Here is a 24,725-nt window from a genome sequence, read left to right as displayed (position 1 = left end):
AAGTTGGGTTTTCTGAATTCAAGGATTAGCTATTTAAAACCCATATAGTAGATTTTATGGAAATTTAAGGAGATAAAAGATGATGCCAGAAAGATTACCTCGACCAATCGTACAGCAAGTCAGGATCAGTGGTGGGGGTGTTGCTTACAACATTTGAGAGCTTCTCTTGGATGTCTCGCTATCGGTACGAGGTAACAGAAACATTGTTCAGCCTCTGTGATATACAATACAGATGATTGTCAGCTCGGAAAAGAGAGAAGTGGCGGAGTCACCTATGGCGCCAAACTCGCACAAGGTAGATCATGCAATGGATGGCCCTTCTTGTTCCTTTCCATTATCCTCCTGGCCAAGGAGACCTGCTTGCCTACGACAAAGACGTAGGCCTTGCCTTTGCCACCGGCACCACGAGCTGTCCTCCCGACACGGCGGACATACTCGCTAGGATCACGAGGGAAGTCGAAGAGTACCACATGGTCCACACCTGCAAAGTCTATGCCTCGTGATGCCCTGTCGAAAGATCATCAAATACCAGTTAGGAAGAAAAGACTATCTTTTTTTCTTCTTTTCCAACAGAAGCATTAGAAGAACAGAAAAAACAAATATAAGTAGAAGGGTAGAAAGCATGACGAAAAGAATTGTAACATTAATTTTGATCTGAGACACAGTAGCAGATAACCAAGGATTACAATATATCATTAATTAATGTGCATGGTTCAAAAAGAACTATGCTATTATACCGAACTCAGCATGCAATGTCAGTTTATCAGTCTATGCCTTTCGCTGCAATTGGTTATTTCAGCACAATCAAAGAATGATAACTCGAATGAGATATGGTAAAAAGATCATTAGTGCAGCAGCCATGAAACTACATTACTTAAAAGAGTAAAGGACATGTGATAAAAGTTAACCATCTAAACTGCTATCTGAAAACCAGCATTGTAGCTTATTGAGCAACTCTCTCATGTTTGATAAGCGTATTTCCTGTGCTATGGCAGCATGGAATGGCGAGACTTGGATTTGTGATCCTTTTATAACTCAGATGTGTTTTTATAACTTGTTTTCTAAGTCAAGCTACATAGAAAAAGTTGAACTAATGAATACAATATTTGCCACATTTCCATTACCTGTCAGTGCAGATCAGAAACTTTGAATCTTTTGAACGTGAGTTGAGAAACTCTCTCATGTTTGATAAACGTATTTCCTGTGCTATGGCAGCATGGAATGGCAGGACTTGGATTTGTGATCCTTTCCTATCATAGCGATTCAATATATTCTCCACCATTCTGCAGGTTTCAATCTGTGGAACAAAACAAGGTAACTGCTTATCATGAAAAGGAGATGCCCAGTTGGTTTCAATCTGCAAAGCTCGAGGAATAATTACCTAATATTATAAATGAAGATGCCAACTTGAAGTATGAAGGGCTCCTACGCTAAGATGCATTCTTTTAAAATGGATCTTTAAATTTGCCAAAGTAAGAAAAACAATACTATATCCAGTCAGCATGAAAATAATGATCTCCTACACATACATTACTCATTTTGAATTATGTTTATAATTTCCATGTTTCTAATTAGTCAAAACATAAATTTAGAAATTCAATGTTACCTTATTGCAGAAAACAATAGTTTTAGGAACTGGGAGTTCTAAAAGCTGCAGAAGAGCAGATTTCTTATTTTGAAAAGCAGTATCTGGATTCTTCTCCTCCCCATCAGCACCACTGCAGTCAACAAGAACCTGCAAGTGAATAATGTTAGTCATTAAAAGTTCCAAATCAAGTTAATTGCTACAGGAAATGGCCCCCATTCATCTAACTGAAGAACAAAGTGATAAGATATTTACAAAGTCAATAAGAACATGTTTCATATAAAGAAATTAATGGTATCTGAAAATTCTGCAGAGAAGCTTTCAGAATATTCACTAACCAAATCAGGATCACAAACATCATAATTCAGTTTCTCTTCCAATTATATAAAAATGGAAATATCTAAAAAATATATATGAAATTTGAAGACATCTGATTTTAGTTCTGTCATCAAGTGGGGAAGGTGATGATGATTATTTCTTTTGTCAAAAAAGCAGCCAAAACTCAGATTTTGTTAACCACCAACTAGCCTCTTATGTTTTCTGCAAACATATCTTTGCCTAACCTTGGCTATAAATTTGTCATTGAATCAGGAGGGTTGATGTCAATTGCCAGTTGGTCTAAAATTCCTGTCCACAATTCCAAGTAACCTGGGGCTTGAGTTGTTCAACCACTAGTGTTATACTAATGGACAAAGTACAAGAATGATAATTATGATGCAATATTTTTCGGGGTTGCTGACGGTTAGTCTGGCAAGGGATATTAAAATATATGATAGTTAAATATTTCATTAAAATTAAAATTGGGAGCAGTCACGAAGTAGGAGAAAACAATTTTGTATTTCTACTTTGATAAATTGAAGGTGAATGTGATTTTTTGTGTATATAAACACACAATCTACAATTAAAAAGATCAAGTATTCCACAATCATTCATTCAGTTGCCAGAACCAATTATCGGCCATAATTACAGCTTGGCTACACCTAAAGACTGATTTTACATCCCATTTGTTAAGTAGCCAGAATTAATGATTTTACACGTCACTTCAAGGTAGAAACAAGCAGATAATGGAAGACTAACCTCTTCGAGACCGGAGCTTGTACGGTGCATGCCAGGTCCCATGATTACTTCAGAGTCCGGAAATATTTCAACCACTTTATTATAGATATCAACTGGAAGAGTTGCAGTAACAAAAAGATATTGTGCCGACACTGGTGCAGAACTGATGAAGCTCTCAAGAACATGTTCAAATCCGTCATCTCTGAATAGGATGTCCACTTCATCTAGGACAACACTGCATGTATTAAAGAGATTAGTTCATAGGTGTTTAAACAAGCTCTATTCTTTTTTTTACATTGACAACCTCACAAGAAACAACTTTACTTTTGTGTACTTGATACTGTCTTAGAAAACTTCCGAGAACATACTGTGACTTAAAAACTTTTGCTATTTCTTTTAGAACTTTTAGTTCAAAACAGATTGTTGTTTATGGAAGCCACATTAAACTTTCAGCAAAGGTACATTAAGAAGCATGCCAGTTCAGATCTGTACAAAAGCACATTTCTGCAGTCACATAAAGCAAACCAAAAGAATTCCAATCAAAATTAAATTTAACCGTGATGCTTTGATATAGCAAAAACTGAAAAATGCAAACACGGATTACCATCTAAGGTTCGTTAGTTGCAGAAAGCCTTCTTGTAGCAGATACATATAACGGCCAGGTGTTGCAATGAGTACATCGGATTCTTCATTAAGATTGTCTAGCTGAGTTTTCTGTCGAAAGCCGCCTGTTGCAACCATAGATCTGAATGGGACACCATATTTTGCTATCGACCGGCAATTACTAAGAACCTGCAAATATAAAAGGTTCAGGCAAAGTCAAACACTAACATCAGAAATAGAAGTTCCATGTCATTCACAAACACTTGAGTGAAATTCTAAATTTTATTTCAGCAGTTCCATCAATATGCACCACATGCACTGCATACATATATATCAAATTCAAGCTATTCCATCAGACACAATACCATCGGCAACACCCATTTCTACTTTGAATATGCAAAAGCAAATCCAACTCACTAAGCAATGATCAACATGGCGAAAGAAAAGGAACAAACTATTGAACAATAACAAGAAAGCCAATTATTAAGTGCAGGTGAAAAGGCAGACAATGACGAAGAAAACTAAGACATGAAAGTATAAAAAAAAGGACCAAAGGGACAAATTATCAAAATCAAAACTACAGACCATAACAACAAAGGGACAAATTATCGGTTTCCATTTCAATGTAGGCCCTGTGGACTTCTCATTTAACAATTTTTGTGAGTTTGGCGATTTTAATTTATATTGATTTCATTACCTACGTCAGAAAGAGTTTAGAGAACATAAAAGTGATTGGCACAGAGTTATACATGATCGGAGTTATTCCCTTGCTGTACAGAGTTATTTATCTGGCCATATCCCAAGAGCATGCAAATAGATGATCATGCATGTCTATGACCAATAATTGGTTTCTAAATTTATTTGTGCTTTTAAAACTAAACAAAACACAATAAATTTCTTTCTAATTCATGCTCAAATAATACAGCCAGATTGTTCAATGATGTTGTTGTGTTTGGTAGCTTATGATACTCTTGTAAAGGCATTCATCTGTGTTTGTCTTAAATGTGTCAATAGTCACTTATTTGGTTTCTCAAAGTGCTAATTATCACAAGATATTACACCTATAAGCAATATTGACCAGATATTATGCCAAGATTCTATATTCACTGTTGATTAATTAGTTACACCAAACTAGCTAGTTTTGACAAGATAATCAAAACTGAACGGTATAGATCAACTTCAACTATTGGTGCCTCAGAAAGATGAAACACAGAGAGAAAAAGTTGGTGATGGTGACACCAAATACCAACCTGTGAAGCCAATTCAGCAGTAGGCACCAATATTATCACTCTTGGGCTCCTTGATGATGCTTTACCAAGACCTAGTATCTCTTCCTGTCTTAAGCATTGTATAGTTGGAGCAAGATAAGCCAATGTCTTACCAGATCCACTCTGATCAGCAACAATACAAGTCTTTCCTTCTATAATAGGTCCATATGCCATTGCCTGCAGTATTCAAAAACTACATAAACGTACTGCTTGAGTTTTCACAAGTCATTTTATTCCCAAATCAAACCAGTGATCAATTTGGATAATTTCATTGACATAATTGTGAACAGATTCAGAAGCAAGCCAAGGATCCAATATGAGAATTTTGCTGAACAGATAATTTATATAATATTTGCATAAGAGGAAACCCATAAAATTTTCTTTAATCAAATTTACTAGATTTGACAGTATCATCATTTTCTGAGATCATAGAAACTAAGCAAGCTTATAAGGGGTTCATCCTATCAACCATGATCAGAGGTTATCATATAGTGTGAGACTTCCGGTATAGATAAGAAAAAAAAAAAGCAAAGCAAATATTCTCAGCAGAAACTAAGAAACACCTGAATATGAGATGGGCGAAGGAACGTCAGTCCCCTCAAAGCACCAACCATGTCATCAGTGCAACCGACATCTTTGAAAGATTTCCTGCTAAAAAATCCAGCATCAGTAGCCATTTTCTTGTGCTGCTTGGAACGGACAGCTGTACCAGCCCGATTAGAAGCAGCACCTCCCCATCCCCTGAAGGAAGCATTCCTTGGAACAGATCTGTCTAGAAATGAAGCATAATCATCTTCTCTAGAATTCAAGCGCAAAGAATTTGTGGCTTCAGTCTCTTCATTCACTGCTGAATTGTCCTTCAAATCTGAATCCTTCAGACCCTGTGCTCTGCCACAACCAAATGAATCTGTTCGATTGGTATCACTTGAAGGTGAATCTCCAACAAACGTGACACTTCCAATTTTAGAGTCATCCATATAATTTTTGGAGGTTTTCTTTATCAAGGACTTCACCTTCTGTGCCTTCAGCCTTCCGAAACTTCTACGAGATCCACCAGCAGGCGCAACTTTCTTATTGCCGGTTTCATCAATAGGCATTGTCACATCAACTCCTGTGGTATAAAAAACCTCTGCAACCTTAGGAGACGATTGACAAGAAAGAATCAGGAATAAAACATCTCATAGTATGAAGACCAGCTCTTACTGAAGAAGCAGCAACCATCAACCTATCCTCACCAATCATGACCAGTTCAACAATGTGTATGTCTCAACGAAATAATTTTGTAGTTTCCAATGCAAAATCAAGAAAAGGAAAAATAAAATCGCATGTCGGGTTTTTGACCAACTCATTACGCGTTCTTTAGAACGTGAAGTAGGGTTTCTGCCTCATGAATGGAATTGTAAACGACGAAGGTTACAAGCGGGGGAGAGGACAAGGATTGCTCACCTTCCTGTCGACCGTCGGCGGTAGGGGGTTTCCAAGAGAGGACGTCCGCGGAGGGGATGGGGGTGTCGGCATCGTCGTTGTCATCGGACCCTCCCCAGACGATGAACTTCTCCCCAGTCTCTCTGTCGACCAGGCGGTAAGCGCCGGCCGTCTCCATGGGGATACGCTCGTAGCCGTGGCGGCCGGACGCCGCAGCCACCACCGGCGACTCATCCCTCTCCCCTCGAGCGGCGCGTTCGAAGGAGCAGCCACATCGGCGGCGAAGGGAGAAGAGGCGCCGAGTCGGAGAAAGCAGAGGAGGAAGTAAAGGGCTTTGGAGAGAGTAGGAGAAGAGGAGGTCCTTCTGAAGAAGGGGAGGAGGAGGAGCGCTGCTCGCCAGCATTTTGCTCTCACGTCACTCTATCGAGAGAGAGCGAGCGAGGACGAGGCGAGGGAACGACGAAAACCCTCAGCTACCCCGCGAGTCGGGATAAGGATTCCTCGCAATAAAAAATCTACATAATTAATTAATTAATTTGTAATTTCTATTCTGCCCTCTTCCTTCTTTTTTTTACCACTTCAAAATCATATTTAAATTAAAAATCAAATAACAATGATGATTTTTTTATAATAAATTAATTATATAATGTTGAAAGGAAAACATTTGGGACTTGGTTCTTACGAGGAGGATGAAGAGAAAAAGCGACGATGAGATGTGATATAAAGGAAGAAGATGAAGAGAACGATACAGATAGAAATACTCTATCGATGTCGCTCAATAATTACGTCGACTATGACACATATGTAAAACGACGAAATGATCGTTCGATATTTATATTAGCGTTGACGAAAATACATAACATCGTTTGGTATTTGCATTGACGTCAAAGTAGATGAAAAGTGGTGTAACTCTTGTCCTTCTTCCCTCTTTTATCGATATACGTAAGGAGGGGGGGGGGAATAATGAGTGATACAAAACAATACGAGAATGTCGAGTATTACTCATCCTTCTTCCCCCTTGCACATGCTAAGCAACAAATGGAGAAAAAAATGACAAAGGTCACATCGCTTTATATATACGATGACATCGACATATATATCGAGCAAGGCTCTGCATCTACATTCACGTTAGCATCGATGATGATGTCGAACTGTTTTTTCATTGTTTTGTATCTGTGTTTTTTTTTTGCCAATATAATTATCGAGCAACTTCAATGCAGATGTAGAGCATCATCATCGGCGTCATCCTCTTCTTTTGCATCACCTCTTATCGTCGTTTTTTCTCCTCATTCTCCTCCTCTTCTCCTACAAGAAGCCACATAAGTACCCCAGTGTTCTCATCGATCACTACGTCATTTTCGTCGACCACAACTACAGTAATCACCTACGTTCTCATCAGGACTCGGGCGGTTTGGGCGATCAATTGCTTGAAACAGATGGCCGGTTCAGCCCATCAACTCGGCGACCGGTCTGGTTCGAAAATGTCGAACCATCACATCAAATCCGCGTCAAGAATGCAGGCATAAAGCCATTTTGGGCCGGTTCGGTCCATGGCAAATCCTGCCCGTCACAAACGGAGATATGCGCAGGTAGTTTTTCTTTATTTTCCCGCATAAAGAAACAAATAAACCGGTCTTTACGTACTGATATGAAAAACATATTTCAAGTCAGCATCTCGTCATTCTCTACGTGCTATAAGAGACTCGGCTCCATACCATAACAGTAAAAGGCCAAGACTCTCGTCCTAGATCACCAGTATATGCTTAGATCATGATCACTATTTGATTTAGGAATTATGACATGTGGATGGCTACTTGCATCTTTCAAGTTAGACAATGCGAGATCGTGATTATGATAATTAGATTCATTCATCACCATAAAAGGATATTTTCGATATGTCTCCAGATAAAATTTTTTTAACTGTACGAGAAAATCTCGCTATTCTGTTGAAGGAAATCATCCCTCCTAATCTCTTAAATGTTATTTATCAATAAGGGTTTTTTTTTAATAGCCAAAATACTTAATCAATAATAGACATCCCTATCTGATAGCCAAAATCTAACAAGGGTTTCTTTTTGCGACAAAGTTCATTGCGTACACTTCTGTAACATTCTCATTCTGCTGGTATGAGAAGATGATGCTTTGTGAGGTTGTGGTACAAGTGAAGAGAGCAGAGCATGATGCTGGCATGTATCACTGTTCCTCATTACACTATCGTCAACACTCCGTGCTCATCGCATACTCCACTATGTATGGACGAAAAGGCTGAACTAACAGGCCGGCAATAGAGATCGACAAGCATGGAACCATAGGTGCGCTTCCCTCTCCAACGCCAAAGGGAAGCCGCCTGATGTGGTATGGTATTATTGACCACAACTTCCAGTCTACCTGCCTTTTCCTTTGTCATGGAGGGAAGACTCCGGCGTGGCAAAGGCCAGCGGTGTGTCGGGCACATCGTGCACCACCGCTACCTCCTCCACCAGCGTGGACGTGTCCCCCTTGGGATCGTACCTCTGGATCACAACCACCGACGCTGTGGTCGAGAACTCTGAGGCGGCCAGGTAGCTCCCCACGGGTCCCAGCTCCGGGCAGTCGCTCTTCTCGACCAGGGCGACCGCCGGCGGCGAGCGGCCCACGCTGAAGATGTTGCACCGGCCTAAGTTCTTGATGGCCGCTATGATTCCCGCCTTGTCCGAAGCCGATGTCTCCTCGTACTTGACCGACCCATCGGATGCCGACGAGGATGGCAAATTGGCCCTGAAGTTGGAGATGCAGGCCTCATCTTTGGCAAGCTCATCCTGGCCCACTGTAGCGGCCGGGAGGAAGCGGAGAACCATGAGGGAAACGCCCGGGTGCTCCGCCATGCGCGTGCCGTAGGCTAGGACCTCGCGGTCGTCGGGGCCGCCGAAGAAGAGGACCGCGACTGTGTAGGATACCTCGTCGGAGGTGATCTTAGTGCTTCCGCCGAGGCCGCGGTCCACAAGAATGGCCACGGAGCAGGGTGCGTGGCGGAGGACTCGCTGGTTGACGAGATGGTATGCGTGGCCTATGGATTCGAAGGTGCCGTCGATCTGCTGCAGTTTGTGGAAGGGGAGGAGGATGAGGGCGGCGCGCTTCTGCTGAGCGCTGGTGACGATGTCCTCGTGGATGGTGTCGAGGTCGGATATGGCTGTCATGGGGCGAACGGTGACGGCGCTGAGCTGCCGGTACGCTTCGAAGGCCACGACCATCTGATCGGCGTTGCCCCCCTTGTTCCAGAAGGGTAGGCCGTTGCGGCGGGCCTTGTGGACCATGGAGATGGCTGACGACCGCTCCGAGAGCTCCATTAGGTGCATGGCATACACGGTAAGGCGGCGACGGCGGGTGCCGCGGGATGACTCGATGACGTTGACCATGGTGGGGATATTGCGGCTGCCGTGGAAGCAGGCAAGGACGCGGAGCTCGCTGTCCATATCTGACCTCTCCACCGTCCGGTGCCTGTAGGGCGCTGCTCGCCGGGCAGGCTTGTAGATGCCCATGACGATGGGAGTGGTAATGAAGGTGGTGAACAAAGCCATCAGCACCATGATGGCGAACGTCTCGTCGTTGAGCACCTGTTCGATATAATGTCGGCATAAGTCATACTGATAGGACGGGGGGAAAGGTGTATACATTGTGAATAGGGGAATACGTATCAGACCTTGCGGTCCTTGCCGATGTTGAGGACGATGAGCTCGACGAGTCCCTTGGTGTTCATGAGGAAGCCGAGGGTGACGGCCTCGCGTATGGGGACCTTGGCGACGACAGACGCGATGATGGTGCCGACGATCTTGCCGAGGCAGGCGTTGGTGATGACGAGGACAAGGAGACCCCATGAGCGGCCGCCTTTGATGGTGGCGACGTTAGTCTTGAGGCCGCTGGAGACGAAGTAGAGCGGGAGGAAGAGGCCGGACACCAGGTCCTCCACCTTCTCGATGAGCACCCCCGCGAAGGGCCCATCCTTGGGCACGGCGATGCCCACCACAAAGGCGCCGAAAAGGGCGTGGATGCCGATAGCATCGGTGGTGAATCCTGCGGCGAGAACGAGAGTGAGGGTGGCGCAGATGTAGGACTCCTTGACGGGCTCGCCCTCCGGGGAGCGGCGGGCCATCCAGGCGAGCACGGGGCGGAGGAAGACGGCGACGCAGGTGACAAAGGCGATGCCAGTGAGTAGGACCCAGAGGGAGACGATCGGGGAGCCGTTGCCGGAGAGGGCGATGGCGAGGGCGAGGAGGATCCAGGCGGCGACGTCGTTGACGGCGGCGGCGGACATGGCCATGCGGCCAAGGTCGGTGGTGAGGAGCTTGAGCTCGGCGAGGATACGGGCGAGGACAGGGAAGGCGGTGATAGATAGGGCAACACCCATGAAGACGAGGAAGGGGCCCTGGCGGGTGCCCTTGACGATGGTGGAGCGGAGGACGACAGAGGTCCCGACACCGAGGACGAAGGGGAGGGAGATGCCGGCGAGGGCGATGGCCAGGGCGCCCTTGCCGGTGCGGCGAATGGCCCGGATGTCGAGCTCCAGCCCCACCAGGAAGAGGAAGAAGATGAGGCCGATGTTGGCCAGGGTGTCAAGCACCGTCATGCTGTGCTTTGGGAACACGTTCTCCGTGAACCTTGTGCTGCGGCCCAGCGCTGAGGGCCCCAACAGTATGCCGCCCTGCAAACATTTCGTCCCCCATTTAGCACATAAAGCATATTATTATGTATCTGTAGTTCTCTTGCGATCATAAATGCAACAAAGTCGGCAACATCGTCGACATGCGACGCTGTGCCATCCTACCAAAGGAATAGGACGTGCATTCAATGCCTCGGAGTCAGCGCTATAAGTGTCCTATCAACAAAGGTTGCTGTCATTTCACGGCACTGGCCTTTCAGTCTTTTAACTAAAGGTTTGGCTCGTATACGTCGCCACGCAACGCAAAGTCAAATCATATGAATCACGTTGGAATCCAAAGTCAAGTCGTACCAGGATTCCGTAGATACAACAACAGGTGGATGTCTAAGATCACTTAGCTTCTAAAATCATTATACTGTTGGGACACAGAACGTCCAGATCTCTGATATCTTCTTTTAAGATTAGGGTTTGGATTCACGACAAGAGGAGAGGAGAAGCATTCTCAACACTCTCCACCTTGATCATCGGGCTCGTAAAAGAACAAAGGGACGATTGTCTGAGGAAGACGAAGTAGGATGAGGAGGATAGGGGCTTACGATGATCTCTGCGATGACGCGGGGCTGGCGGAGGGGGCGGAGGACGAAGGCGAGGGCTCGGGTGACGACCACCACCAGGCAGATCTGGAGGATGATGAGCGGCAGCGCGTGGTGCAGTGGGTTGTCCCCGTCCCACGACCCATTCGACGTCACCGTCGACGGTGTCGGACACGCACTCGTCGTGGCCATAAGTATATTGACACCGAGGAGGAGGAGTGAGAGGAAGAGGAGAGCAGGTTTTTGTCCCTCAAAAGGAAGCCTGCCTTCTTCTTCTTCTTCTTCTTCTTGAAGGAGAGACTTGGTGCAGTTTGGTGACGCGCTGCTGCGCTATTTATAGCTAACAGCACTGTGCCACGTGTCACAGCATGCGGACTTCTCTGTGTACTACAGCATGCTGCAATGATAATGGCAATACTTTTATCACATGTATTAAAATGATCGCGATCGACGTGGCTGAATCACATCCCTTATTTAATCACTGATATAAAACAATAATGATCTCAGCAACTGTCATTCTCTCGATTTAATTGACCAGCCGTGGGAAATACTGCACGCCGTTGACTTTTGCGCCATGGAAGACCAACCGGTTCGAAGTGAGAGTCAAAGTGTCAGCTGCTCCCGGCCGACATAATGATCTTGAAAGGCTGCTACTATGTCACGTACTGCTAATCTGCTTATTCCCAATCGTGTAAGCAAAGCATAACCAAATGTGTGGGTCAACAATTCTACATGTTGACCTTATCGATTTTGCTGTCATTTTTTATTCTCAAAGATTAATTAGAAGTGATGAGTTGTTCCGACAAGCTGTCATAACACACAACAGAATGCTATCCTACGTTCATGAACTGCTGTTCTCCTCTCCTGCTCAAGTCAACCCTGATGACAGCGTTAAATTCTATTATTATATTGGACACTCCTTAGGTTGTATGTCAACACATTACATGGGACTCATTCCTATCCTTTGAAGTATCAAACTTGGCATGTTCCTCCTCCTTGTAATCTAATTCTTCAGGAGAAACCACATGCACACATCTGTCATGGACCGAGTCGAGTGTGTATTGCTTCCGGTGTGCTATTGGGTTGGATCCATCGATTAGGAAGTACGAACTCAAATGCAGATCTAAATGTGAGCAGTAACATATCAGCTACAACATATTGGATCTGCGTATTGATCGAGAATTACGATTCGATCCAATAGTTTGGTCAACGTGATTCCATGCTTCTGTTGCTGCGGTGTCGGGTTAGTGGATCATCCAGATCCATTCACATATTTATACTCTTGAAGTTTGAAAATAACATATTTGCCCCTTTGAAATTTTAGGAGTATATATATCCTTCCATTGTTTAGTTTGTTCATGTATACTGGTATGAAAAATATTCGTCTCCATGGAGTCATAATTTAACAAGTGTGTTTGCGGGAAGCAGAACAATGAACAGTTTGTTCATTCATTAAGGCGGAGTAGTCCAACAGGATGATAATCTTCGAAACTTCCTGAGAGAAGAAAACGAAGAAAGAAATTATTCTAATGAAACAGATATGTAGGACGGATAAGTTCCGACTCTCCAAAGGAAAAATCATGTGCAACGAACCGCACATGATTTCGCTTAAGATAATGTATCATGTGGCCTCCCAGTCAGACAAAAAAAATCCTGAGATACCGATTGTCATGTGACGTCAGCATCCCACGAAAATAAGGTAACTGGTCACAATCATCAAGGGACCCACCCAAATATCCGCATTCTCACGTGGGAACCACCGTGGGTCCAACTGACGACTTTTATCCTCCGAGTGGCATCACCCGCTGTGGGTTCCGAAGGAAGACTTTTGGCAACCGAAGGATGATCAAGGTATCTGCTCTCGATCACGTTCATTCTCTGCGCGAAGCCCGCTACGTGCATGGTGGGGACAACAAGATGGAAGTCAAAGAGTACCCAACGCAATCATCCTTCAGCTTAGGCGTGCTTGAACTCCGGTCAACCGTCGAAGCAGAACTTCTCCAAACACACAAGATACCAAAGATGATGACAAGCGAGACAGGGTGGGGGAGGGTTACAGCCGTTCGCACGCACTCGAGATACTTTGGGAGTTAAAGAAGAGAGAGACAGAATAAGTCAGAGACGACTTTTTGATTTCTGTACATCAATGGAGCTGCATCCGGTCAACGCCGTTTGGGCGTAATATTTTATGGGCAAGAATTGAGGTGAAGAGTGCGTCTGCGGAAGACTTGATTAGCAGTGGAGCAGACGGTGCTTTCATCTGATAACTTTTTCGGCGCTGTAAGCAAGGAATCTGACTCATATCTAACACGCACAGTTCCTCCTCCGTCGCCGGGTCGTCTGCCACTTTGGGTTTTGCCGTCTTTTATCTCAACCTGTAGAGAGAGAGAGAGAGAGAGAGAGAGAGAGAGGATAAGTTCTTTCTTGTCTTTAATGCATAGTTGTTGAGGTGTGTTCGATCTTGTAGTTTGACGACAATAATATTTAAGGTTTGAGAATACATAGAATAATCTACAGGTGAAGGGACGGAAGAAGAACCGGTCTTGGCGAAGCACAACAAGATTTTATTGATAGAAGATATATTTTTATGAAATTAATTGATATGTTCTCCCAATTTATAGACGTTATGATCAACAAAGCAGCGACATTTTCTCGTACAAGAAATCTTATTTGCTATCACCACCCACTCTTTGGAATTCTTGATAAGCCGAATTGCCAGTCAAATGTTTAAGTCCAAGTTAATGATAGTTATAAGTTCTTATAAATCGATTTAAATCTTTTCTTACGTTTTGACGTGGTGCTAAACAAAAGAGCTTGAAGAACAAGTGTCATAAGACTTCATTCTGAACTCATCTGTGCCACAACATCATCGATGCTTTCTCATCGATTCTTCAAGCAATAAAACAGATCTATGTACAAGATCTAAATCCGATGTTGAATTATGCATGCAAGATTTGTATCCACTGCATAGACTTTTTGTTCCCGAATCTACAGAGAAGAAATCTTAAAGCTGTCTTAATCGAAGACTGCAACTCTGCAGAGTTCAGAGGAGTACAAAATTCTTTCGCGCATGCGCGAAAACCCTATCCGTGAGCATGACTTGGAAGACAACGATGGAGCACATGAAATTAGTTAACTTTGTAAACCATGCCCTTAAAAGCATGCTTAATTGTGTGAACCTTCACGCCTACCCTCTCTGAATCGTCAACACACTACTCCACTCGTCTTTGTTAAGGTTAGGTCAAACTGTTACAAAGAGAATCTCCTCTCTCTCTCTCTCTCTCTCTCTCTCTCTCTCTGTGTTCATACTTCACCGTGATGTGTAACAACACAGATTCGCCATTAACATTCCATATATCCATTGAATTCTTCAAAGAGAGAGAGAGAGAGAGAGAGAGAGAGAGAGAGAGAGAGAGAGAGGTGTTTATCTTCTAGATACTATATCAAATTGGAGAATACAACTTGACGTGATACTCGAGGGCAGTGTTTATCTTCTACACACTACATTAATTTGGAGAATACAGCTTGAAATGATGCGAGTAATATTATATACCGAGGTAGAAAATAGAGTTGTCTTTATTCCTGTTCCCACTCGCACGCATGGTGTCGTACGTAAGATGTACGTAAGCCATGCAGGTGATGACCAATGCCTCCAAGTATGTCGACGACTTCCGGGGAGAGTTCATTTACGTGATTCGATCCAACTCTATAATAGAATATGGAATTGCTAAAGTTAGATAGATCAATAAATTTATTAGCTCCAACGTGGATCTTCTATCCTTAACTAGTAACTCGTTCATATCTGACGTATGATGCAATAACTTATTTGAGTGCGAAGATTATCTTCCGCTTGGTCATCCTTAGGTTCTTATCGGATTCAAGTTCGGATCCTAAATGAATCATGCCCGAATCTAACCCGAGAGTACCCCTTGTTAGTCCGTCCGATAATTGGTCATCAACTATAATTCCGTAGATAATTTAATCTCATTTAAATTTCGAATCTTGATGCACCTTCAAAATCATCCAACAAGACAATATTTGAGAAAGAAGAAGTCATACATTGACATTACATCTTACTCATTCTAAAGAATATTATTGAGATTGTTTTCGATGAGATCCCTCGTTTAAAAAAACATCTAGTGTAGATTCAAATATCGAAATAGAGACGTACGAAGTAGGAAGAAAATTAAACATCGATCGCTATCGTCATCGATGAATTGATTTTTTCGAGGATCACTCGTCATCTACAAAATATTTAAAGAACATGTTTTTATTGTGATTCATGTTGATACGATAGATCTGATCGATCCATTAAGTTTTCTTTGCTAGATCGATATTCATGTGTCGAAGCACCAATTGGATGGTCAAAATTATCCCTATCACTATGAAATGTACATCAACTCAATAATTGAAGTTGATGAAATCAACTATGGAGAAGACATTGTGCAATAACAGTCAGCTTCATCAGATCATTTGAGAAGTATTGAGTATCATTGTGACACATCAACTACCTCTTACCTAACAGTGACAAATGTTCTTCCTCCCTTTCAGACGATGGAGACTTATCATTCAACTGCATATCATTTGGTTGCATTGAACTTTGGAGAGCTCCGCAAGTCGATCGCAACAAGCAAGACAAATGTGGATTGAATGGGGCTTCTTCTGACCCCACTCCCCTTTCACATGCAATCTTCCACATTATTCACTCAATATCAACAGCAATAATAATAATAATAATAATATACTTATATGAGTTTTAATAGATTAAAATATCTACTATATCCTTAAGATTAAGCATCATGATTGAGGAATTTTTAATGATATTTAGATAAATTAAAAGTTTTGACTAATAATTGACATTCAATAATCAATGAAGATCGTACTAAACACTTTCTTCAAAGGACTAAAATATATCGTACAAAAGCAATATGACGAATGGTGAGTGCCCACATCAAGAGCCAAGTTAATTGCCTATGCGACTTAAATTAATGGTGAGTGCGACGTGAACGACTAGCACGACACCATTAACGAGTAGCAGTGATGGGTGGCGTTGGATTCGGCGTTCGAAGGGTGTGGTTTCCAAGTCGACATGGAGGCGTGTGGGAATGCGACGATTCGTGCGTCACAGCTTCGATCACAAGTGATAAGAAATATTTTGAGCCCCACGTCACAATCAATGTCATACATGTCAGAATCCGTATCAAAATATTGTTCGACCCACGTGCCATCATGTCAGCTAAGAATGCCAATTCAAAATCCGTACGGAGACACGAGTTCGACATGTCCCAACCCGAGAACCCGAGGCGATGCCGTCTGACGTCGCTTCACGCGTCCCGAGACGACGATCGTTTAGAAGTGTCGTCTCAACTCTCGAAAATCAAGGGCCACGTCGAACCCCTCGCAATCGACCCTCGTACAAAAGTATAAAAGCCCATAGCCGGCATCCGCTCAAAGGGGAGAAACAATTCGACCCACAACTGATTTGCTCGTCGGAGGGGCCAAAATCGAAAATCACCCAACGAATATCATTTTTGCAGGAAAGCAGTCACCTACGACCCGCGAGCGTCTCGACCTCGAAAGTTGCCGACCGAAGTCCCCAAGGCAAGCCATCAACCGGTACCTAGACCGAGAAACACTGATCAAGACCCCGTCGCAAGGGTCCGATTGACTTCGGCATCCAGCTCGGTTGACAAAAAACTCCCGACATCGACCCGTGGACCATGCTGTGCTGACTCACTAGCCATGATACGTTTATTCACCAACAACAAGTAGGGGTGACCCGAATCAAACCGTCCCGATAGTTCATTGATTTCGAATGGAATCAAATCATTTTGAGTCGATTTGGATTTGGCACTTAATTTTTGAAAAATCCGGTTAAATAGAGTAAATTATATATATATATATATATATATATAACAAAAAGAGTGCTCATGTTATAATGATTAAAGTGTTGCTTTTAAATTAAAGAAACCTTATTTTGAATCTTTATAATGTCATTTATTTGATTATAATTTTTATAGTTTTATAATTTCATATAATTTTTTTTGTATGTTACTACACTCATTATAGTTATATATTTATTTATTTTTTAAATAAAATTATATATATATATATATATATATTTTAAGATTATTTTTAATAAAAAAAATTGATGATTCGAACCAAAATCGGAACTGCTCGAATCGGAATAAACTGTTCTGGTTCACTTCCAGAATCTGAACCTGTGTAGTTTAGTTCCGATTTTTAGTTTGAAAAATCAAAACAAATGATTTGAAAATCAAAATCGATAGTTTCCAAGTCACGATCACCCCTATTCCCAAGCACCAAGTCATGAGACATTGAAGTAAGAGATGTGGATGATGACAAGATCAATTCAAAAACGACTCACGTATTTGTTTAGTGGTTGATCTATACAAAAAAACAAGATCGAGTGGGATTCTCAATGTGATCCCTTTGACGATTTAGTTAGATCCCAAAACGATAAAAGTTTTGAATAAACAATCATTGACATCGATTCTTGTAGCCAAATTGAAATTTTATAATAGATTTAATTGAAAGAAATATTTTTCTAATTTACTATTTTGGATTGATGTCCATATGACTTAATTGTTATTAATACTTTTTTTTTTTTACAAACTATGCTATCATATGTATTAAAGTAAATATTTTTCGTATCAAACGCCTCCGTAAGAATTTGTAACGATGACTTTTTCGAGCAATGCTAAACTCACAATGTTTTTGGTTTTTGATATCATGTTCTTCGAGAGAAGTTGGATGAATATGAGAGCTGGTAATCGAAGCGAATTATTCATGAACATCTTGGATTAGACCATATCCAATCAATGGAAAGACATCACATCAAGCATGATTAAGGAATAAATTCTTTCAGAATTTATTGATGATTATTCACAAATAATATTGAATGTAAATCGATTGTAATTGATAATTGACACTTGCGAGGATCTTGATGTCCATACAAGAACCATTTGATCCTAGTACTTGCTGATGTAGTTGATAATTTACACTTGTAGGGATATGGAATGTTTCAATGATCCATCGGATCAGAGACATGATGTGTAGATAAAAACAATGTAAAATAGATAAGGTTGATATGTGCCAAAATCTTTCATGACAATGAAAAGCTATGAAATGAAGATACAGCTTGGAGATGTGTCGACCACTTTATTTGCTCGTAGTTCTCCAGTCTCACAACCAGCAGATAGAAAGAAAGCCGGTGTTCTCGAGTTCAAGAATCAGCTATTTGTAAGTTCAGAGCATGATATGGAAAATTTTATGAGAATTTAGGATGAACTGAAGCATAAAAGATGATGTCAGAAAGATTACCTCAACCAATCAGGTTTTCGGTGGTACGGTGTTGCTCTTGACAGCTTCTCTTTCTATCTCGCTATTGAAACAAGAAACAGGATTATTGGTCAGCATCTGTGGTATAAGATAGAGAGGATCATCAGTTTGGAGAAGAGAGAAGCAGCAGAGTCACCTATGGCGTTGAACTCATGCAAGGTAGATCGTGCAATGGATGGCCTTTCTTGTTCCTTTCCATAATCCTCCTGGCCAAGGAGACCTGCTTTGTCGTAGGCCTTGCCTTTGCCTCCGGCGCCCTGAGCTGTCCTTCCAACATGACAGACATACTCGCTAGGGTCACGAGGGAAGTCAAGGAGTACCACATGGTCCACACCTGCAAAGTCTATGCCCCGTGATGCTCTGTCGAAAGATCATCAATATCAGTGAGGAAAAAAGGATTACTTGTCATGTCATGACCTACGGAACCCAGATTCTTGATTTTCTTTTTCTTTTTTATCCAACAGAAGCATAGGAAGAAGAAAAAAAAAGGTAGAGGGCATGATGAAAATAATTGTAACCAAGGATTTCAATATATCATTAATTAATGTGTATGGTCTTAAAAAAACTATGCTATTATACCTAATTCAGCATGCAATATCAGTTTGTCATACATGCCTTTTCCTGCAATTGGTTATTTCACCACAATCAAAGTAAGACAACTCAAATGAGCTACGGTAAAATGTTCATTAGCCGGAAGCCATGACAGTATATTACTTACAAGAGTAAAGGACATGTGATAAAAGTTAAACCAGCTAAACTGCTATCTAAACACCATCATTATAGATTATTGAGCAACTCTTTTTCGCTACACACTTTGCTAGATTTGGAGCAGGCTCCCAGAATTCGAGGATTATGAAACTAAACATGTCACATGCGTTAGTAAATCAGATGTGTTTTCTAATTTTCATGTTTTCTAAAACAAGCTACATAGATAATTTTGAGACAATGAATACAATATTTGCCACATTTGTGTTACCTGTCAGTGCAGATCAGAAACATTAAATCTTTTGAACATGAGTTAAGAAACCCTCATGTTTGATAAGAGTACTTCCTGTGCTATAGCGGCATGGAATGGCAAGACTTTGATTTGAGATCCTTTCCTGCCGGAGAGATTCAACACATTCTTGACCTTTCTGCAAATTTCAATCTGTGGAACAAAACAAGGTAACTGTTTAACATAAAAAGGAGACACCCAGTTGGATGCAATCGGCAGAACTCGAGGAATGATTGCCTACTATTACAAAAGATGCTGCCAACTTGAAGTCAACATATGAAGGGCTCCTCGGCTAAGACACATTCTTTTAAGATGGATCTTTAAATTTGCCGAAGTAAGAAAGCAATAATGTCCAGTCAGCATGATTACATTACTCATTCTGTTTTATTTTTATAACTTCCATGTTTCTAATTAGTCAAAACATAAATTTAAAAATTCAACGTTACCTTATTGCAGAAAACAATTGTTTTAGGAACTGGCAATTCTTCTAAAAGCTGCAGAAGAACATATTTCTTATTTTTCAAAGCAGTATCTGGATTCTTCTCCTCCCCATCAGCACCACTGTAGTCAACAAGAACTTGCAAGTGAAAATGTAGGTCACTAAAAGTTCCAAATCAAGTTAATTGCTACAGGCAATGGCCATCATTCATATAATTGAAGGACAGAGCGGCAAGACATTTATCCTGTAACAACAAAGGGACAAGCTGTCGGTTTCCATTTCAATGTAGGTCCACTAGATTTCTCATTTAACAAATTTTGTGAGTTTGGCAACTTTAATTTAGATTGATTTCATTCCCTGTGTCAGAAAGAGTAAGGAGAACATAAAAGTGATCTGCACAGTATTATACATGAACGAAGTATATCGCAAGAGCATGATCTTGGGATACACATGATCTGCACAGTGTTATACATACCCTTGCTGTACAGAGTTATTTATCTGGCTATATCCCAAGAGCATGCAAAGGGATGATACTGCATGTCTATGACCAATAATTGGTTTCTAACTTTATTTGTGCTTTTAAAACTAAACAAAACACAATAAATTATTTCTCATTAATGTCAAATAATACAGACAGATTGATCAATGATGTCGTGTTTGGTAGCTTATGATACTGTTGTAAAGGCATTCATCCGTGTTTTTCTTAAACATGTCAATAGTCACTTATTTGGTTTCTCAAACTGCTAATTATCACTTGATATTTCACCTATAAACAATAATGACCAGAGATTAAGCCAAAATTCTGCATTCACAGTTGGTTAATTAATTACAGCAAACTAGCCACCTTTAACCAAACCATCAAAACTAAATGGTATAGATCAAGTTCAACTATTGGTGGCTCAGAGAGAAAAAATGATAAAGAGAGAAAAAGATGGTGATGGTGACACCAAACACCAACCTGTGAAGCCAATTCAGCAGTAGGAACCAATATTATCACTCTTGGGCTCCTTGATGATGCTTTACCAAGCCCTAGTATCTCTTCCTGTCTTAAGCATTATATAGTTGGAGCAAGATAATCCAATGTCTTACCAGATCCACTCTGATCAGCAATAACACAAGTCTTTCCTTCTATAATAGGTCAATATGCCATTGCCTGCAGTATTCAAAAATACATAAAAGTGCTACTTGAGTTTCCACAAGCCACTTTATTCCCAAATCAAACCAGTGATCAATTTGGATAATTTCATTGACATAATTGTGGACAGATTCAGAAGCAAGCCAAGGATCTAATATGAGAATTTGGCTGAACAGAATTTATATAATGTTTGCATGAGAGGAAACCCATAAAATTTTCTTCGATCAAATTTACTAGATTTGACAGCATCATGATTCTCTGAGATCATAGAAACTAAGCAAGCTTATAAGGGGTTCATCCTATCAAACATGATCAGAGGTTATCATAGAAACTAAGAAACACCTGAATATGTGAAGGCCGAAGGAACATCAGGCCCCTCAAAGCACCGACCATGTCATCTGTGCAATCGACATCTTTGAAAGATTTCCTGCTAAAAAATCCAGCATCAGTAGCCATTTTACTGTGCTGCTTCGACTGGCCAGCTAAGCAGCACCTCCCCATCCCATGAAGGAAGCATTCCTTGGAACAGATCTGTCTAGAAATGAAGCATAATCATCTTCTCTAGAATTCAAGCGCAAAGAATTTGTGGCTTCAATCTCTTCATTCACTGCTGAATTGTCCTTCAAATATGAATCCTGAGGAGAGTCACCCTGTGCTCTGCCAGAACCAAATGAATCTATTCGATTGGCATCAATTGAAGATGAATCTCCAGCAATCGTGGCACTTCCAATTTGAGAATCTTCCATATAATTTTTGGAGGTTTCCTTTATCAAGGATTTCAGATTCTGTGCCTTTCAGCCTTCTGAAACTTCGAAGAGATCCACCAGCAGGCGCAACTCTCTTCATTCACATCTATGGTTCATCTTACCGGTCCATACCAGTGTGCCGATCAGCTGTTGGTACAGTACGTACTGAGTTGTATCAAAGATACCAGACACATGATATACAAAGATATACCAATGTACCGCCTATATTGGTCTTCTATCGGACTGCGTACCGAGCGGTAATGCAAGCCGACTCACATCAACTCCTGTGGTATGAAAAAACCTCTGCAACCTTAGGAGACGATTGATAAGAAAGAATCAGGATAAAACATCTCATAGTATGAAGACCAGCTCTTAATGAAGAAGCAGCAACCATCAACCTGTCCTCACCAATCATTGCAAGCTCAACAATGTGTATGTCTCAACAAAAGGAAAAATAAAATCGCATGTTGGGTTTTTTACCAACTCATTACCGCGTTCTTTAGAACGTGAGGTTGGGTTTCTGCCTCATGAATGGAATTGTAATCCACGAAGGTTACAAGCGGGGGAGAGGACAAGGATTGCTCACTTTCCTGTCGATCGTCGGCGACAGGGGGTTTCCAAGAGAGGACCTCCGCAGAGGGGATGGGGGTGTCGGCATCGTTGTTGTCATCGGAGCCTTCCCAGACGATGAACTTCTCCCCAGTCTCTCTGTGGACCAGGCGGTAAGCGCCGGCCGTCTCCATGGGGATGCGCTAGTAGCCGCGGCAGCCAGACGCCGCAGCCACCACCGGCGACGCATCCCTCTCCCCTTGAGGGGCGTGTTCGAAGGAGAAGCCACATCAGCAGCGGAGGGCGAGGAGGCGCCGAGTCGGAGAAAGAAGAGGAGGAAGTAAAGGGCTTTGGAGAGAGGAGGAGAAGGGGAGGTCCATCTGAAGAAGGGGAGGAGGAGGAGCGCTGCTCGCCAGCATTTTGTTCTCACGTCACTCTATCGGGAGAGAGCGAGCGAGAACGAAGAGGGAGGCGTTACACATTACCCCCGACAGCTTAATCCTATTTTATTCTAGAATTAAAAAAATTATATTAATTTTTTTTTTATAATTATAAAAATAAATTATTTAATTTTATTTATCATAAAATGAGTAAAAAGATAATTTTAACGATGATGACGAATTCATGGGTGACTATTGTAGTGGTGATCGACGATGACGTGGTTGTCGACCTTGCCGATGTCGATTCAAATATGGATGACAAGAAGGAAGAGGAAGAAGAAGAGGAGGGAGATGAGGCATGCGACATCACTCTACCTCCTTTGAAATTGTTATGCATTTGTGTCAAAGTCGAAGGAGGAAGAAGAGGTAGGTGAGACATCTACGTCGCCAACGACGAGGAGGGAGGAGGAAGAGGAGGCAAGTGAGGTAGCGTGAATATCAACGATCAATCTCAAAACCCTAGCCAAAATGACAATTCTCAATTCAAAGGCTAACCGTAATGATTCCATCGTTTCTTCGTTATCTCACTCGTCGTATCTGTCATCGCCATCTTTCTGATACTCTCCCCCACCACCACGGTATCGGAGGTGAGCGGGAAGGAGGATGAGGGTTTGTTGTCTCTGCCATCATCAGATTTGTACTATTCGGGCCTCCATTTTTCATCTGATTGGATCCCCTCTAATTGCGGGTGAAGTTGATCCAGAAGCAAGTTAGCGACCATGCCTCTATGGTCGAGGCGTATGCGTCGTTCGTGCGTCGGCTAAAGCCTGAGAGCTTGAAGCAAGTGTTCCTCTTCATTGACCTCGCTCATAACCTCTCTCTCCTTCTTGTCGCCCACCATCCCTTTCTCGAAACCACTATGCCACTGGATGAAGTGATAGTCTGAGGATTTGAGCATGGTGTTATGCAAATGCCTCACTACCTCCTCTTCCTTCTCCCTCATCGTTGTTAGTGACACAGATGCCTCACGTGCCTCCTCTTGCTCCTCCGACATTGACGCAAATGCAGAGTGGCCTCGGAGGAGCAAGAGGAGGTAAAGTGGTGTGGCATCGATGCAAATGCCTGACCTTCCTCCTCTTTCTTCTCCGATGTTGACGTAAATGCCTCATCTTCCTCCTCGTCGTCGATATTCGGATTGACATCGACAAGGCCAACCATCGCTTCATTGCCATCGACTACCACCACAACCACCATCCACGATGCCACATATTGAATCTTCCATAAAACCGATGACGTTAGGATAAATGAGGTTAAGTGATTATTTTCATAATTATATAGATTTCAATGTAAATTTTTTAAGTTTAAGAACCATGATACTAAAAATATCTAGCTCGAAAGGAGGATGACGAAAATCCTGAATTCTATATAATTAATTAGTTTGTAATAAAAAATTTAGTACAAACTAAGGAGGATGACGGAAGGAGGGATAAGGATTCCTCGCAAAAAAAAAATCTATATAATTAATTAGTTTGTAATTTCTATTTTGCCCTCTTCCTTTTTTGTCCCACTTCAAAATTATATTTAAATTTAAAAATAAATAACAATGATGATTTTTATGATAAATTAATTATATAATGTTGAAAGGAGAATTTGATTATATCAAGGGAATGAGCTGTTGGCAAATGCTTGTAGAAAGTATTTTCTCATTGTAGAACAATTAACTTGTTTGATTATTTTATTACAAGAAGAATCGAGTAATCCTGTTTAAAAAAGTCAAAATAATCTCCATCTGAAATTATTACTACAATAATTAATTCTCTTTAAAAGATCTGAATAACATTTGCCCACTTTGATGAAGTGGAAAGGGGAAGTTTGTAATTGCTACTAATGGTGGTTGTTTTTACCTGTATAAGAATATTGTAGAAGTTTCAGTGAGAAGTTAGGAAAATAGCTG

The 24,725-nt window shown here is 41.7% G+C and overlaps 2 protein-coding genes and 1 pseudogene across 2 annotated transcripts; all 3 read right to left on the bottom strand.

Annotated features, from left to right (window-relative positions):
* Nucleotides 1–30: 30 nt before the first annotated feature.
* LOC135585416 (DEAD-box ATP-dependent RNA helicase 50-like) lies at nucleotides 31–6,419 on the bottom strand. Its single transcript, XM_065100780.1, has 9 exons — nucleotides 5,959–6,419; nucleotides 5,076–5,623; nucleotides 4,495–4,689; nucleotides 3,246–3,433; nucleotides 2,663–2,876; nucleotides 1,607–1,735; nucleotides 1,125–1,297; nucleotides 273–507; nucleotides 31–178 (listed from the first exon to the last, which is right to left on the bottom strand). Exons 1-8 carry the CDS (start codon nucleotides 6,338–6,340, stop codon nucleotides 273–275), a joined length of 2,064 nt encoding a protein of 687 aa, XP_064956852.1. The 5' UTR covers nucleotides 6,341–6,419; the 3' UTR covers nucleotides 31–178.
* A 1,389-nt stretch (nucleotides 6,420–7,808) lies between these two features.
* LOC135608185 (cation/H(+) antiporter 19-like) lies at nucleotides 7,809–11,468 on the bottom strand. Its single transcript, XM_065100779.1, has 3 exons — nucleotides 11,170–11,468; nucleotides 9,617–10,615; nucleotides 7,809–9,530 (listed from the first exon to the last, which is right to left on the bottom strand). Exons 1-3 carry the CDS (start codon nucleotides 11,356–11,358, stop codon nucleotides 8,322–8,324), a joined length of 2,397 nt encoding a protein of 798 aa, XP_064956851.1. The 5' UTR covers nucleotides 11,359–11,468; the 3' UTR covers nucleotides 7,809–8,321.
* Nucleotides 11,469–18,241: 6,773 nt separating this feature from the next.
* LOC135607609 (DEAD-box ATP-dependent RNA helicase 50-like) lies at nucleotides 18,242–23,825 on the bottom strand (annotated as a pseudogene).
* Nucleotides 23,826–24,725: the final 900 nt, after the last annotated feature.

The sequence above is a fragment of the Musa acuminata genome, chromosome BXJ2-3 (assembly GCF_036884655.1).
Source record: "Musa acuminata AAA Group cultivar baxijiao chromosome BXJ2-3, Cavendish_Baxijiao_AAA, whole genome shotgun sequence".
Classification (NCBI taxonomy): domain Eukaryota; kingdom Viridiplantae; phylum Streptophyta; class Magnoliopsida; order Zingiberales; family Musaceae; genus Musa; species Musa acuminata.
The sequence above is the reverse complement of the archived record's forward strand: the minus strand, read 5'-3'. Positions and strand labels throughout refer to the sequence as shown.